This window comes from Panthera uncia (genome assembly GCF_023721935.1).
Source record: "Panthera uncia isolate 11264 chromosome B3 unlocalized genomic scaffold, Puncia_PCG_1.0 HiC_scaffold_1, whole genome shotgun sequence".
NCBI lineage: Eukaryota > Metazoa > Chordata > Mammalia > Carnivora > Felidae > Panthera > Panthera uncia.
This window is the reverse complement of record NW_026057582.1, coordinates 124,273,925-124,287,019: the sequence shown is the minus strand read 5'-3', so window position 1 is coordinate 124,287,019 and position 13,095 is coordinate 124,273,925. Positions and strand designations below refer to the sequence as shown.

The following is a 13,095-nucleotide window of genomic DNA, read 5'->3' as shown; positions in this document are numbered from 1 at the left end:
AAAGGCTAAGGCTCAAAGAAGATTTATAACTAGACCACATAGGCAGACATTTGTGAAATCATCAACTGCAGAGACAAAAAGATTTTTTAAAAATATCATTTGATTTTAGCTTTAGAGCATTTGTCAGTTTTATCTCTGGCCAAAAGTTCTTTGTTTTCGTCATCACATCAAATAGAGCTTCTACCCTTGTCATTACTCAAGATTTACTGCTGATCAGCTCTCATCCTTACTGACTTTTATCCGGCTATGCAACTCATGGCAATTAACACGGCTCATAGGAGAGAAGAAAGGGGAAAAATGATAAAGCAGTAGTCTGTCAAACATGTATGATGGGGCGACACCGTATGCCAAGTATGGCTTCCCTGCAACTGGACTGTAAGTCATTTACTGGAAAGACCAAAGTCCAAACTCCTTTTTTGTCTTCTCCACCACCAACAAAATGCTCTGCACTGAACAGGGGCTAAATAAGATGATGCCAATTAATCAAAACATAATGTCAGTCTCCACCTAGTTCCAAAACCTCATTAGATGATAAGCAATGTTGTAAGAGTATTAACGGCATCTAGGGTTCTTACACATGAGCAAGTAGAATGATCAGAGAAGCCTATAAATAGTGCAGATCATTGGACTCCACCTACCAAGAGTCTGGTTCTGGGTTGGGTCTGGAAATATGCTCTGTAACAAACACCTCAAGTGATTCTCTTTTAAATAGCTTCCCTTTGAGAAAGAGCAACTTAGTGTAAGACCTATGGACAATGGTAATACTTGAAGTACACGCGCGCGCACACACACACACACAATTTTCCCACTGAAAAAGGCTTGGAAAACTGACTTACAACACACCGTTACACCTTACAAAGCTTTACCTCCAAAGGTCTCTTTCTGACCCACACAACACTGCTACCATGAAGTTCATTCCTGCCTTTGTTCCCTCACTTGTTATTTTTCAGGTGCCAGATAGTCTTACCAGTTCAGGTCAGAAAGGATGATTAAATACTGGAATTACAAACTTTATAAAGCTTTGCTGTTGCCATCCCGAGATCTCTTACAACTATGAATGGATACCATCCTGACAGTGGAAAACAGTCCAGAAATCGATTAGAGAAAGGAGTGACCCACACAATGCAAGCCTCCTCAACGCTACCCTCCCAAACCATTCCACCCTGCGCCAGTAGTCCCACAGCCCTCCACACTTTACTGTGCAGCTCACACTATTTTTTCCTGGTTTATTGTTGGTTTATTATAATTAGGCAGTGAGGTATTTTTTTTTCATAAAGATTAGTCCCTTTTCACATAGTGAAAATAAGTTCTCAGAGCTCATTTCACTCGTATTACCTGAAAATGTCTCATCTAACACTTCAAATAAACTGTCAGTTTATTATAGGAATTCAGTTGATGGCACATGTAATCTCAATCTTTTCATCTACACAGAAAATACTCTTCAGCTATTAGCTTAAGATAAGGAAAATGATATTCTGATCTCACTTCCTGATAATGTTGCTAAGGAGCCCTTTTCTGTCAACTCAACCTAAATTAGGTATGTCTAGTGATGACCTTATAATAAGAAAGATGATGAACATGTAAAGTCTCAAACATCTTTAACACACTCCTACCAAACTTGAACAAAGCACTTTGCCTTGAGACCACACCCCCTCCCTCACAAGCACAAGACTCTGATATAACAAATGGGGACACCATTTCAGAGATGTTTGTATACTTACAGAAGGTTTTGACAGTAAAATAATTACAGGTCCAAAGCAACTAACTTCTCCATTTTAGGTCAACTCTGATGTGTTCTGTCAGAACAGTCTTCTCTAAATTTTAACAGCAAAAACCAAGGATTCTAACACCACAGTGTTCCTACAAGTCATATCCAAGTACTTGTTTATGCAGGTCAAAACCTATGCAAAGTCCTCAGGGAATGAGTTCTGAAGGGCTTAGTTTTCCAGATACTTGGGTATTTCATAAGCACTCACTCTGTGCCAAGCATGAGCTACGATAATATGCAGCATCTCAATGCTTGAGACAATCCTACAAGGTAGGCAATGTCTTATGCCATCTTTTAAGGAGCTAACAGTCCAGAGAAGTTAGGCTACTCGCTGCCCAGGATGACACTGCTAGTGAAGAATGCCGAATGAACTGGGAGATTCCAGCCCACTGTGTCCTAAAGCATGTCCTCACCACTCACTCCCCTGCTCCCCTCAACCTTTGTGCCACTTGGCCTCAGCTTACACCTCTCTCCTCTTGCTCACCCCACACCAAAAACATTGGTCCCTTTGTGATGTGTTAAACACCTCATACATTACTCTACTGTCTCTTTGCACCCCAGCCCAGCCCCACAAGAACAGGAGAGAGCAGAACCTCTGCTCCCTGCACTGCTGTGTCCCCAACTAGAATCATAGCAGACGTTCACAATTTATTTGAAAAGTAAGTATGTGTGAATATTGTAACTGACTTGCTGAAAATCTTTCTAATTTTTAGGGCACAATTCCCTGACCTCTTATGCAGAGGATAAGAGGATATTCAGAGTGATTTATCTAATTGGAGAAAGCAAAATTTAAGCTGTGAAGCTAAGGCTCCATAATTGATGGTCTTAGGTGATACCAAATGAAAATAGTGGAGTAAAGACCTCCAAAAATTCTCTCCTCCATAAAAGCAAAGAGAACATGGGCCAAAATAGTTTCCGGCACCTATTCAAGACTCTGGATATTAACCAAAGGCTTAGAGTAACCCAGGAAGCATTTATGCAAGAAAAACAGTGAAATTTTGGTAAGAAGAGTGAATTTTGTGGCATGTTAACTGTCCGTTCCCATTCCCTATTCCCCAGCAATGTGGTGGTAACCTTGAAAACCAACATCCACAACCATGCCGAAAACCAGCAAACTGGCAGCCACTGGAAGGAGACAGAGCAGGCAGGGCTGGAGCTCCTTCAAAGCCCCATTCCCAGAGAACTGTCATTATCTGACCTGCCTGGTGGTTTCCTAGAAGACCCTACTTGTAAGGCTGTCTTTATTTAACCTGACTCAGAGCCCTCCTATTGCAAAAAGTCTCTTGGTGGGGAGGGGAAGAAGTATTTGTTAAAAATAATCACAGGTAATTGTTGAATATCATGCTGCCTGAGGATGTGGCTAACAGTATGGGCAAAACACAGGCTAACCAAACAGCTTAAAAAGAAAAGCAGGGGTATGACATGTCCATACGGCACTTTGAAAAGCTTTTATATATATATCTGGGAACGTAGAAGGCCATGAACATGCATCAGGCTGTGCACATGCCCAGGGAAGACCTGAGAAGGCCCTAAGCTCTCATCTCTGGTTGACCGTAAGGCTGTGTACAGGCAGGAGGTGAGGCTAAGGAAGAGCTGAAAACTGCATGGTGAGTATTAAAGGCAAGCACCAATGAGTACACAGAGCCCCTAAGCAAAGACTGGGAGACTTAGTTCCAGGCATCTAAGGAAATCTTCGTCCATTCATTAGCTAACCGCTAAGCAAACCAAGCAGAGATTTAAGTGGCTACACACACACACACACACTACAGACTTTACAAAATTTTCCAAAGTCACTAAAACAATAGTAACATCATCAACCCCTGGGGAATGTGCAGAATCTGATTTTCAGGGTTGCTGTATTATTTTAAATGTTCTGTTGTCTACAAGAAATTATGAGACATTCAAAGAAACAAGAAGGTACGGCCCATTAATGTGGGGAGGGGGGTAGGTAGGGCAGGAAGGAAGCAGCCAATAAAGAGGTGGAAATTATAAAGAAAAGAGGCAAACAGAAATTCTGGAATTGAAAGTCATAATAACCAAAACAAAAAATCCACAACCAATCTGAACAGACAAAAGAAAGGATCAGTAAACTTGAAGATAGGCCAATTGAGATTATCCAGTCTGAGGAATTGAAAGAAAAAAGGAAAAGAAAGAGCCCAAGCATATGCATAGGGCAGCGGCAGAAGGAGAGGAGCGAGAAAGAGAGAAGGGCAAAAATGTTTGAAGAAATAATGGCTGAAAACTTACCAAATGTGATGAAAAACAATCTACATGCCCAAGAAGCTCAAGGAACTCCAAGTATAATAAACTCAGAGAGCCACACCTAGACTCGTCATAATCAAACTACCGAAAGCCAGAGCCTCAAAAGCAGCAAGAGAAGAAAGAGACTCATCGCATTGGAGGGATCCTCGGTAAGATTAACAACTGGTTTCTCATCCAAAGAAACCACGGATACCAGAAAGCCTCCATTCAAATTGCTGAAAGAAAAAGACTGTCAACCAAGAATTCTCTACCAACAAAACTGTCCTTCAAAAGTGAGGAAGAAATTAGGGCATTCCCAGATAAACAAAAACTGGAAGAATCTGTCACTAACAAACCTACCCTATGAGAAATATTAAAGGAGGCCTTTCAGACTGAAATGAAAGCACACTAAACATTAACTCAAATACACGTGAATAAAGAGCCCAAAAAAGGTAACTACATAGGTAAATATAAAAGACGGTATAAATAGGTTGTAACACTTTTTTCTCTAATCTGATTTAAAAAACAACTGCATTAAGCAGTAATTATAAATCTGTGTTGATAGGCATATCATGGAAAAAGATGTTAATTTGTGTGACAATAATAGCAGGAGGGAACAGGGAGAAATAAAGCTTTATATCAAAGCAAAGATTGTGTATACTAGTTGCAAAGTTGGTGTTAACCCAAACTATGTTATTATCAGTTAAGATGTTAACTGTTAACACTTAGGGTAGCTTCTAAAAAAATAACTCAGAAAAAATAAAGTAAAAGAAATGACAAGAGAGTGAAAATGTATAAAAACTATCTAACACAAAATAAGGCAGCACTGTAGGAACAAAGAAACAAAACCGACATGACCTAGGAAACCAAGAGCAAAATGACAGACATAAATCCTACCCTATCAGTAATGACATTAAATGTAAATGGATTAAACACTCCAATTAAAAACTGGTCCAATTACATGCTCTCTACAAGAGAAACATTTTAGATTCAAAGACAAACAGACCAGGGGTGCCTGGGTGGCTTAGTCAGTTGAGTGTCTGACGTACACTCAGGTCATGATCTCACAGTTGGGAGTTCGAGCCCTGCATCAGGCCGCTGCTGTTAGCCCAGAGCCCACTTCTGATCTGTGTCTCCCTCTTTCTGCCCCTCCCCCACTCGTGCGCGTACACGTGCGCTCTTTCTCTCTCTCTCTCTCTCTCTCTCTCTCAAAAATAAATAAACATTGAAAAAAAAAAGGCTAAAAGTGAAAGGCTGGAAAAAGATATAGCATGCACTGGTAACCAAAAGAGTGCTGGAATGATTATACTATCAGACAAAACAGACTTTAAGACAAAATTTGTCACTAAAGACAAAGAATGAATTTTATAATGATAAAAGGGCTTGTCCACCCATAATTGCATATACGCACTTAACAACAGAGCCCCAAAATACATGAAGCAAAAACCGACACAACAGAAGAGAGAAATACACAATTCAACAATATTGGAGACTTCAATATCCCACTTTCAATAATGCATAGAATAACTAAACACACAAGGAAAAAGACTTAATCAACATACAAATCAACTAGACCTAAGAGATACCCACAGAATACTCAATAGCAGAATATACATTTTTTTAATTTTTTTAATATTTATTTATTTTTGACAGAGACAGAGCATGAGCAAGGGAAGGGCAGAGAGAGAGGGAGACAGAGAATCCAAAGCAGACTCCAGGCTCTGAGCTGTCAGCAGAGAGCCTGATGTGGGGCTTGAACTCAGACCATGAAATCATGACCTGAGCCGAAGTTGGACGCTCAACCGACTGAGCCACCCAGGCACCCCCAGAATACACATTCTTCTCCAGCACATGCAAAACATTCTCCAGGGTAAACCATATGTTAGGCCGTTAAAAAGTCTCAATAAATTTAAAAGAACTGAAATAATACAAAGTATGTTCTCCAACCATACGGAATGAAATTAAAAATCAATAACACAATGGTGGGTCTTAGACTGCTGTGCTGTTCAGTCTCATTTCCTCTTGTGTTTCACTTCTTCATATCCTTCCCACTCACTGCTGATAGTGTCTTTGTATAGTAACCCCCCCCCACTGTTGTAGATGCTAATTTGCCCTTATAATCTATTAGAAGTTTGGAGATGGAACCATCGAACTTGCAGAACAAAAGAATAAGGCTCAGTATAAAACCACAAGGGGCTCTGCCTTGAAGAATCAGGAAGCATTAGGGATCAGTATTTGGAGCATCTTATTCTAGCCACCTAGGAGCCAGCCTAGTTCTTAGGCAGGCAAGGTTAACGGGCAGCCTAAAGGCCCAGGAAGGCACCAGTATAATGCAAATCAGTTTCATGACAACCAGCGGTTAAGAAACATTACTTCTTCCATTATTAAGGAAAAAAAATTCCCAGCCTTCTGATATAAAGATGTTCAACATTCCTTTATAAGCCAGTCAGACTAACAAAAGGAAGACTTCTCTTTTTACATATTTTGCTCTAAATTCCAATTTCCTTTGAGGATATGCCTTCCCATAAAAAGAACATCATCAATCTTACCCTTCCCTGTACTGTTTTATACTTAAAATCACTATCACAGGGTTTTACGCTCTCACATTTTTCTAAACTACTTCATGAACATGTTTTTGTCTCCTTAACCAGACTTAAAGCCCTTGAGGGGAAAAAAAGGCCATTCATGTTTCATTCTCCTTTTTGTAGTTCCCTACCCGCTCAGAGAGCAGTGCTGGGCTCATTAATGCTCCCTTAACAAAAACTGGTTAACTCAGAGGGTCATACGGGTGTGTCCTAATATACTGGTGTGTCCCAAACAACTTCTAGGTGTGCCAAGATAACAACCCCTTTGGGTCTGGGGCAGGGGGTGCAGTGGTTAGAGGTTGGGGTAGCAGGAGCACCTCAATGTGTGCATCACCATGTGAAAAAGGCTGGGAAACACTGAGTTAAGGGACTAATTAGAAACACTGCTGAGGGGCACCTGAGTGGCAGTCAGTTGAGCATCCAACTCTTGACTTCGGCTCAGGTCTTGATCCCAGGGTCGTGGGATCATGGGATTGAGCACAGCATCGATGCTTAAGACTCTCTCTCTCTCTCTCTCTCTCTCTCTCTCTCTCTGCCCCTCTCCCCCCACTTGCACACGTGTGCTCTCTCTCTCTCAGAAACAAACACACAACAACAAAAAAACCCTGGGTTAAAGGACTAATTAGAAACACTGCTGAAAAGAACTAGAAAAAGACTGAATGTCCATAAAAAAGATGAAGCTCCTCATGTACCAACTAGAAAATCTTCCAAGACACGTAAGTGAAAGCCAGCAAGATCCAGGCAGTATGTAAAACATGCTACCATCCACGTAATAAGGAGGATACACACACTTCACGGATTACCTATGCATACGGTACGCCTTTACGGGTACACCACAGTGGCTGGCCCTGAAGGGAACCCAGGAAGTAGAGATGGAGATGGGAAAACTTATCCCAATGAACCCACTGAACTTCTGAATTTTAAAGCATGTGACGAATTCTATTTTAGAGGGGGAGAGAGAGTGGGTAAGGGAGGCAGGGAGGGGAAGGGGAAAGGGAAGGGAGAGAGGGAGAGAGAGAGAGACAGTCTCAAGCAGGTTCCACTCAGTGCAGGGCTTGACGTGGGGCTCGATCCTACAACCCTGGGATCATGACATGAGCCGAAATCAAGAGTTGACACTCAACCCGACTAAGCCACCCAGGTCCCCCCAATAATTTTTTTTAATGTTTATTTATTTTTGAGAAAAAGAAAGACAGAGTGTGAGCAGGGAAGGGGCAGACAGAGAGGGAGACACAGAATTCAAAGCAGGCTCCAGGCTCTGAGCTGTCAGCAGCCCCGATGCAAGGCTCAAACTCATGAACTGTGTGATCATGACCTGAGCCGAAGTCAGACGTTTAACCGACTGAGCCACCCAGGCACCCCCAATAAACTTTTTAAAGTTGCCAAATCCACCTATGCCTAGTAATGACTATTTTCTATGCAAAACACCTTTATGACTAAGTCAAATGTTGAGTTAAAATAAGAAAAGCAAGATCTGGTTGCTGGTTACCCAGCTGTGTTCTCTTTGTGAAAATCCACTGAGCTCTACACTTAATTATGATCTGTATACTTTTCCACAGGTATAATATACCTCAATAAAAAGTCAAACATAAAATGAAAAGGTTACTTAGGTCAACTGTCTTTTTGTTCCCTTATTAAAAGGCCAGTACATTTCATTTATTTGCCTAAAAAATTGTTTCAAATTGTTCAGCAATGTTTCTCAAAAGCAACCTCCTATGACTGAGATGTCATGCCGAGCCCGTGTGACAAGGGGGCTCAGGTCTGCCTGCTCTGCTTCTCCATCAGTAGTAACGGCCTCCAGTCCCACATTCTCACTCTGGGCTGGGAGGGTTCAGTAAGCACTGAGGAGCATTACTAAAAACCACCTTATGGTTTACTGCATTGCAATTACATTTTTAAATTATGAAAATGAAAGTCTTTAAAGCCACTTATCAAAAATGACAAAGTCACAAAAGATGCAGATGGAGGCTGTGCAAACAGTCCAGACAGAAGGAGGCTACCTACAGAGGCATGACCGTCAAATCCAACACCTGACCTGAGGGTGCTTCTGTGATGGAGAAGGGAGAACTGTTACCCAGGACTTTGCTGCATCAACAGGTAAAATCGGAATATAAACGGCAGGTTGAAGTCTCCGTGTTGAACTGAACTTAGGCTATACTATGGTCATATGAGAGCATTTCCCCACTCTTAGTCAAAATACAATTGATGTTAGTTAAAGTAAAGGGCCACAATGTTAAGTTACTCTTAAATGAGGGACAGGTCTATGGCCCTGTATGCGGGGACAGGGGGAGATTCAGCACCAGTGGCAAATGATCATGCGAATAGGGTAAAATGTTAACAGGTTAATTTGAGTCCAGGGTGTGTGGATGTGCTTTGTGTTGTTTTTTTTTCTGTGAAATTAAAATTACTTCCAAATAAAGTCTTTTAAAACCATGTATTAATAAATTACTACCAATAAGAATCAAAACAAGCTTAGAAATGAATCTGGATTTTGATTATGACAGTTGCCTCTCATGAGGCATTTTAATGCCAAGGCACTATTTCAATTTGCAAAAAAAAAAAAAAAAAAAAAAGTAAAAATTACACCTTCTGGCTAGATTTATAAGAGCTAAATAAGTAACTTCCAAGACCTAAAGCTTAACATAATTGTCTTTAACATAAGACTCCACCTCAGTAATTTCTCATAATGTGAACCTTAATGGAGAAACTAGATTTACAGGAAGTTTAATAAAAGTTCTCATCCACATGAGGGATTAATCTTGCTTGAGTGGCAAACACAATGATAAATCCTAGCTAACGATGTAGGTTAAGAGCACTTAAAGCCCTACCAAAAAAGAAAACAGAAATCAAAGGTCTAATAAAATGGTACATGTCCCAATAGATCTAATTCGTAGAAATGACAATGATGAAGGACTACACATGAAAGGCAAAACTTTAAATTTACAGAAAAACATACGGGAGACAATTCCCATCCCTCCAGGAAGGGAAAATTTCTTACACAAAAAAGCACAAGCCATACAGGAGAAGAATGAGAAATTAAACTACACTCAAAACTCACGATTTGCATGTGAAGTAAAGCCACATTTAAAGGGAAAGGACGAGTCACTTTTGGGGAGAGGACAGGCCCCTGCAAAAGGAGCTCGCAAACTGGCAGCACCCAGGAAAAGCTCTGTCATCATCAGGCCTGTAAACACATGGAGAGCAGCAGCGACACCACCCAGAGCTAACTGTCCCCTGGCTGCCCACATGTCCTCCACACCCCCCAGAGATCCTAGGGACAGGGAACTGGCCAGGGAGGGAGCCTCCTCTCCACCAGATCCCTTTAACTAATAAAATCATTCACCAGGTGCCTCCAGGCAAAGAGGTGGCCTCCAGTGTCCAGAAAGGAGGATCCTCAGCACCCAGCTTCAGGCCTTAGAGAACTTTGGCGATTACGAGAGGACAGCCCTAAAACTACCTCCCAGCCCCTGCAGCCCTAGGACAATACTTTCTAACAACATCCTGGCACTAACGCTAGCTGAGAGTTCTGGATAAACAAGACGCTGGCCCCAGCGACATCTATCTAGCAGGATGTAAGATATAACAGCGCCACAACACTAAGACACAGATTGTTAAAAATTCACTCTCAAAGGTACGCCTATTGTCTACAATTCAGCAGGACGGCTAGCTTCTCAGAGATCAGGGAGAGAGAGGGTAAAACATTCCAAAATACACAAGGCACTACATGTTTTAACTATAATGAAGCATGTTAAGGTTATAACTACTATATTAAGGATGGGAGGAAATGCAGAAACACTGCCAGCTGTATTCTTAAAACTGCATGACATCCCCAAATAGTTTCCTTGCTGCAAAAATCCAATGCAACAGAAATCCCCCCTAGATCCAGTGAGGAGGTTGGGGGCGGGGGGGGGGGGGGACACACACAGAGATCAGAGGTTTTGCTCAAATGACATCTGAATGTACCTTTTATAATTAGAAACAACATGAAAACTACTTCCGGTATTCTTGAAAATGTCCACTTCCCTAACAGTTCAAATGAAAGAAACAGTTATTAGGAAACCTTTAAAAGCAAGTCTTGGGGGCAGAAGGCAAGTACTGGCAGGAATACAATTTCTTCACTCAAGCCCTTGAGAAAATTAACTCATAACAAAAGCTAACAGTTCACATCAGAAAGTAGGTTTCTTTTTCTTGGGCAGAGGTCTAGAAATTCCCTCTGTTCATCACAACTATCAGTAGTGTTTATCAATTTAAACACAACAACAACCTAAATAATTTTTTCCATTCTGACTAATATCAGATCCTGTAACTGCAGGCAAGAGGTGCACATCTGCCAATAAAAACAGAAAAGTCAAAAGCTAACTCATGTTCTCGAGAGCATTTAAAGAGAAAACATCTACAAGTAGACTTCCTACAAAAAATTGCATTTGTGTGTCCAGATAAGTCAGAGATTGCCTACCCACTATCCTCAAAGGAACAACCTTACTGCAAACTTACAGACTACAAATAAAGGTCTAAAATGTCAAGGTTTAAAATAAATGCAAAACCAAATGCTAATGGCTTTTTTTAAAATATCATTACTCATTTTATCAATTCTAAACATGTTAAGTTTCAATACTGTGTGGGTCAACAAGCGACATGAGAGAAGTCAGGCCTTTGGGAGAACAGGGACAGCGAAAGTTGATACAACTGTAATCACATCTACAGATTCAGCAATACTCAGATTAGATGAATTTTCCAGATAACTGTGAAAATATCACTGTGACCTACAGTGAAACGTATCATTTCTTTGGGCTCCAAATGCCATGATTTATTAACTAAGGCATGAGGACAAAAGTATAGAAGGTATGTCCTGCAAATGAAGGCTGAAAGATACTAAAAGGGAATTCAAATTTAAAAAACTAAGGTAAGAATGTGTAATAACTTAATACCAACTTCAAGCCTTAGAGAAGGTATCATCACTAGTTTCCTGCAATTGGCTCATAACTGATGATGAAATTAACCGGTTTTTTTTCTTCTGTTCTTACCTCATAAGACCAGACACACTGCACCCCCGCAAACCTCCGGACACATCTTCCCACCTCCACGTCCTCGTGAGTCGTGTACATTTCCCGGAGACACTTTCCAATGTGCGGCACCATTCTCCGGAGAACCTCCCGGCTCATGATCACACCGGGCCCCCCCATGCAGAAGTTCTCACCGGGTTCCAGGGCCAGTTTCCCCATCTCTTCCGTGGTGCCCAGTCCTGTCTGCCCGAGAAAGAGGGGCTCACTGCTATTCAAACTCCTCAGAAAATTCTCCAGACGGTCTCCTTTGATATACACGTCATCATCTGCTCTCATAAACCATTCATACTTGTCCAGGTAGTGGTCATGCATGTACTTGAGCATCATGAAAGACTTCTTCTGGGGTGGGTAGGAGTCGTCCACGCCCCGTAGTGGCACTATCGGAATTGGTATCGAGGTGTCTGAACCCTCACTAGAGAAGAATTCGACTTTCCCAGGAATTGTCTTGGACCATGTTCTGGAATTAAAATAAGCATCAGTGAGAGAACAGTTTATTTCAAGCTTCTCATTTCCAGAAATCCACAGATCTACTCATGTTGAAGCACTGTGTGTTCAGAAGGAATGATAAAAAGCTACCTGATCTGCTTGCTTCCCCTTAACAGAAGTCCAGGCTATGGGGTATTGCAAGGCCCAAGTTCATTTTCAAAAGAATCTCACCAAAAAAAGATTAATGAAGTGTTAAAATATTTCCGGGATAACTAAGTTTTAAGCTGTGGCTGAAAACCAAATTGCCGGGGCACCAAGGTTTCAACACCCAGGTTAATTTTCTGATACTATCAACCCCCTACCTATAAACTCCTCCACTCCAGAAGACAATTAAAAATCAAATTCTTCATTCAGCAAAGTTTCTTTGGATGCATATCAATGCCAAGTATGTGCTAAGCCAGGGGATGCAGGGCGAACAAAACACAGATGCCAACTTATAGAGCAGTCATCAGGAGAGACAGACGTTTATCAAAGGAGTCACACGCAAATGTACATACTATTATGAATTAAAACAAGTGCTCTGAAAGGCGCACAGCCTTCAAGAGCAAACACACAGAAAGATCACAAACTAGACACACAGTGCAGAGAATGCTTCCTGGAGACAGGGTGAATGTGAAGGATGAGATACAGACCCAGGATGCAGCAGAGGAAAGGGATGGCACAGAAACGGGTGAACGCTGAGTATTCCACGGTCTTCAGGGGTGGAGGAGAGGGTTGGGGCCACTGGGCGGGAACTGCCACAGCAGCCTGGACGGGGGGTGCCAAGGGTAACTGCACGTCCCATTGTCAGAGGAGAGATTAGAAATGAACGAAAAGGAAACAAAGAATCCTGCACCTGCACAACTGATTTAAGGCCATCGTGTTCCAACTTTCCTTATGCCTTCCTCATTTAATGTAGTAAGAGCTGAAGCAGTCCAGCTACAAATATGCATTTATACAGACTACTTCTAGG

The 13,095-nt window shown here is 41.5% G+C and overlaps 1 protein-coding gene and 1 long non-coding RNA gene across 2 annotated transcripts in view; one reads left to right on the top strand and one right to left on the bottom strand.

Moving 5' to 3' along the window:
• CHSY1 (chondroitin sulfate synthase 1) overlaps positions 1–13,095 on the bottom strand; it is a 75,365-nt gene that overhangs the window by 47,787 nt on the left and 14,483 nt on the right. Inside the window, exon 2 of the mRNA XM_049613997.1 lies at positions 11,619–12,114. Coding sequence (XP_049469954.1) covers positions 11,619–12,114 — 496 coding nt within the window. The remainder of the gene's footprint in view (positions 1–11,618; positions 12,115–13,095) is intronic.
• On the top strand, positions 2,317–11,714 carry LOC125910234 (uncharacterized). The gene is made up of 3 exons (XR_007453898.1): positions 2,317–2,427; positions 2,828–2,997; positions 11,627–11,714. It is a non-coding gene; the product is annotated as an uncharacterized LOC125910234 (long non-coding RNA).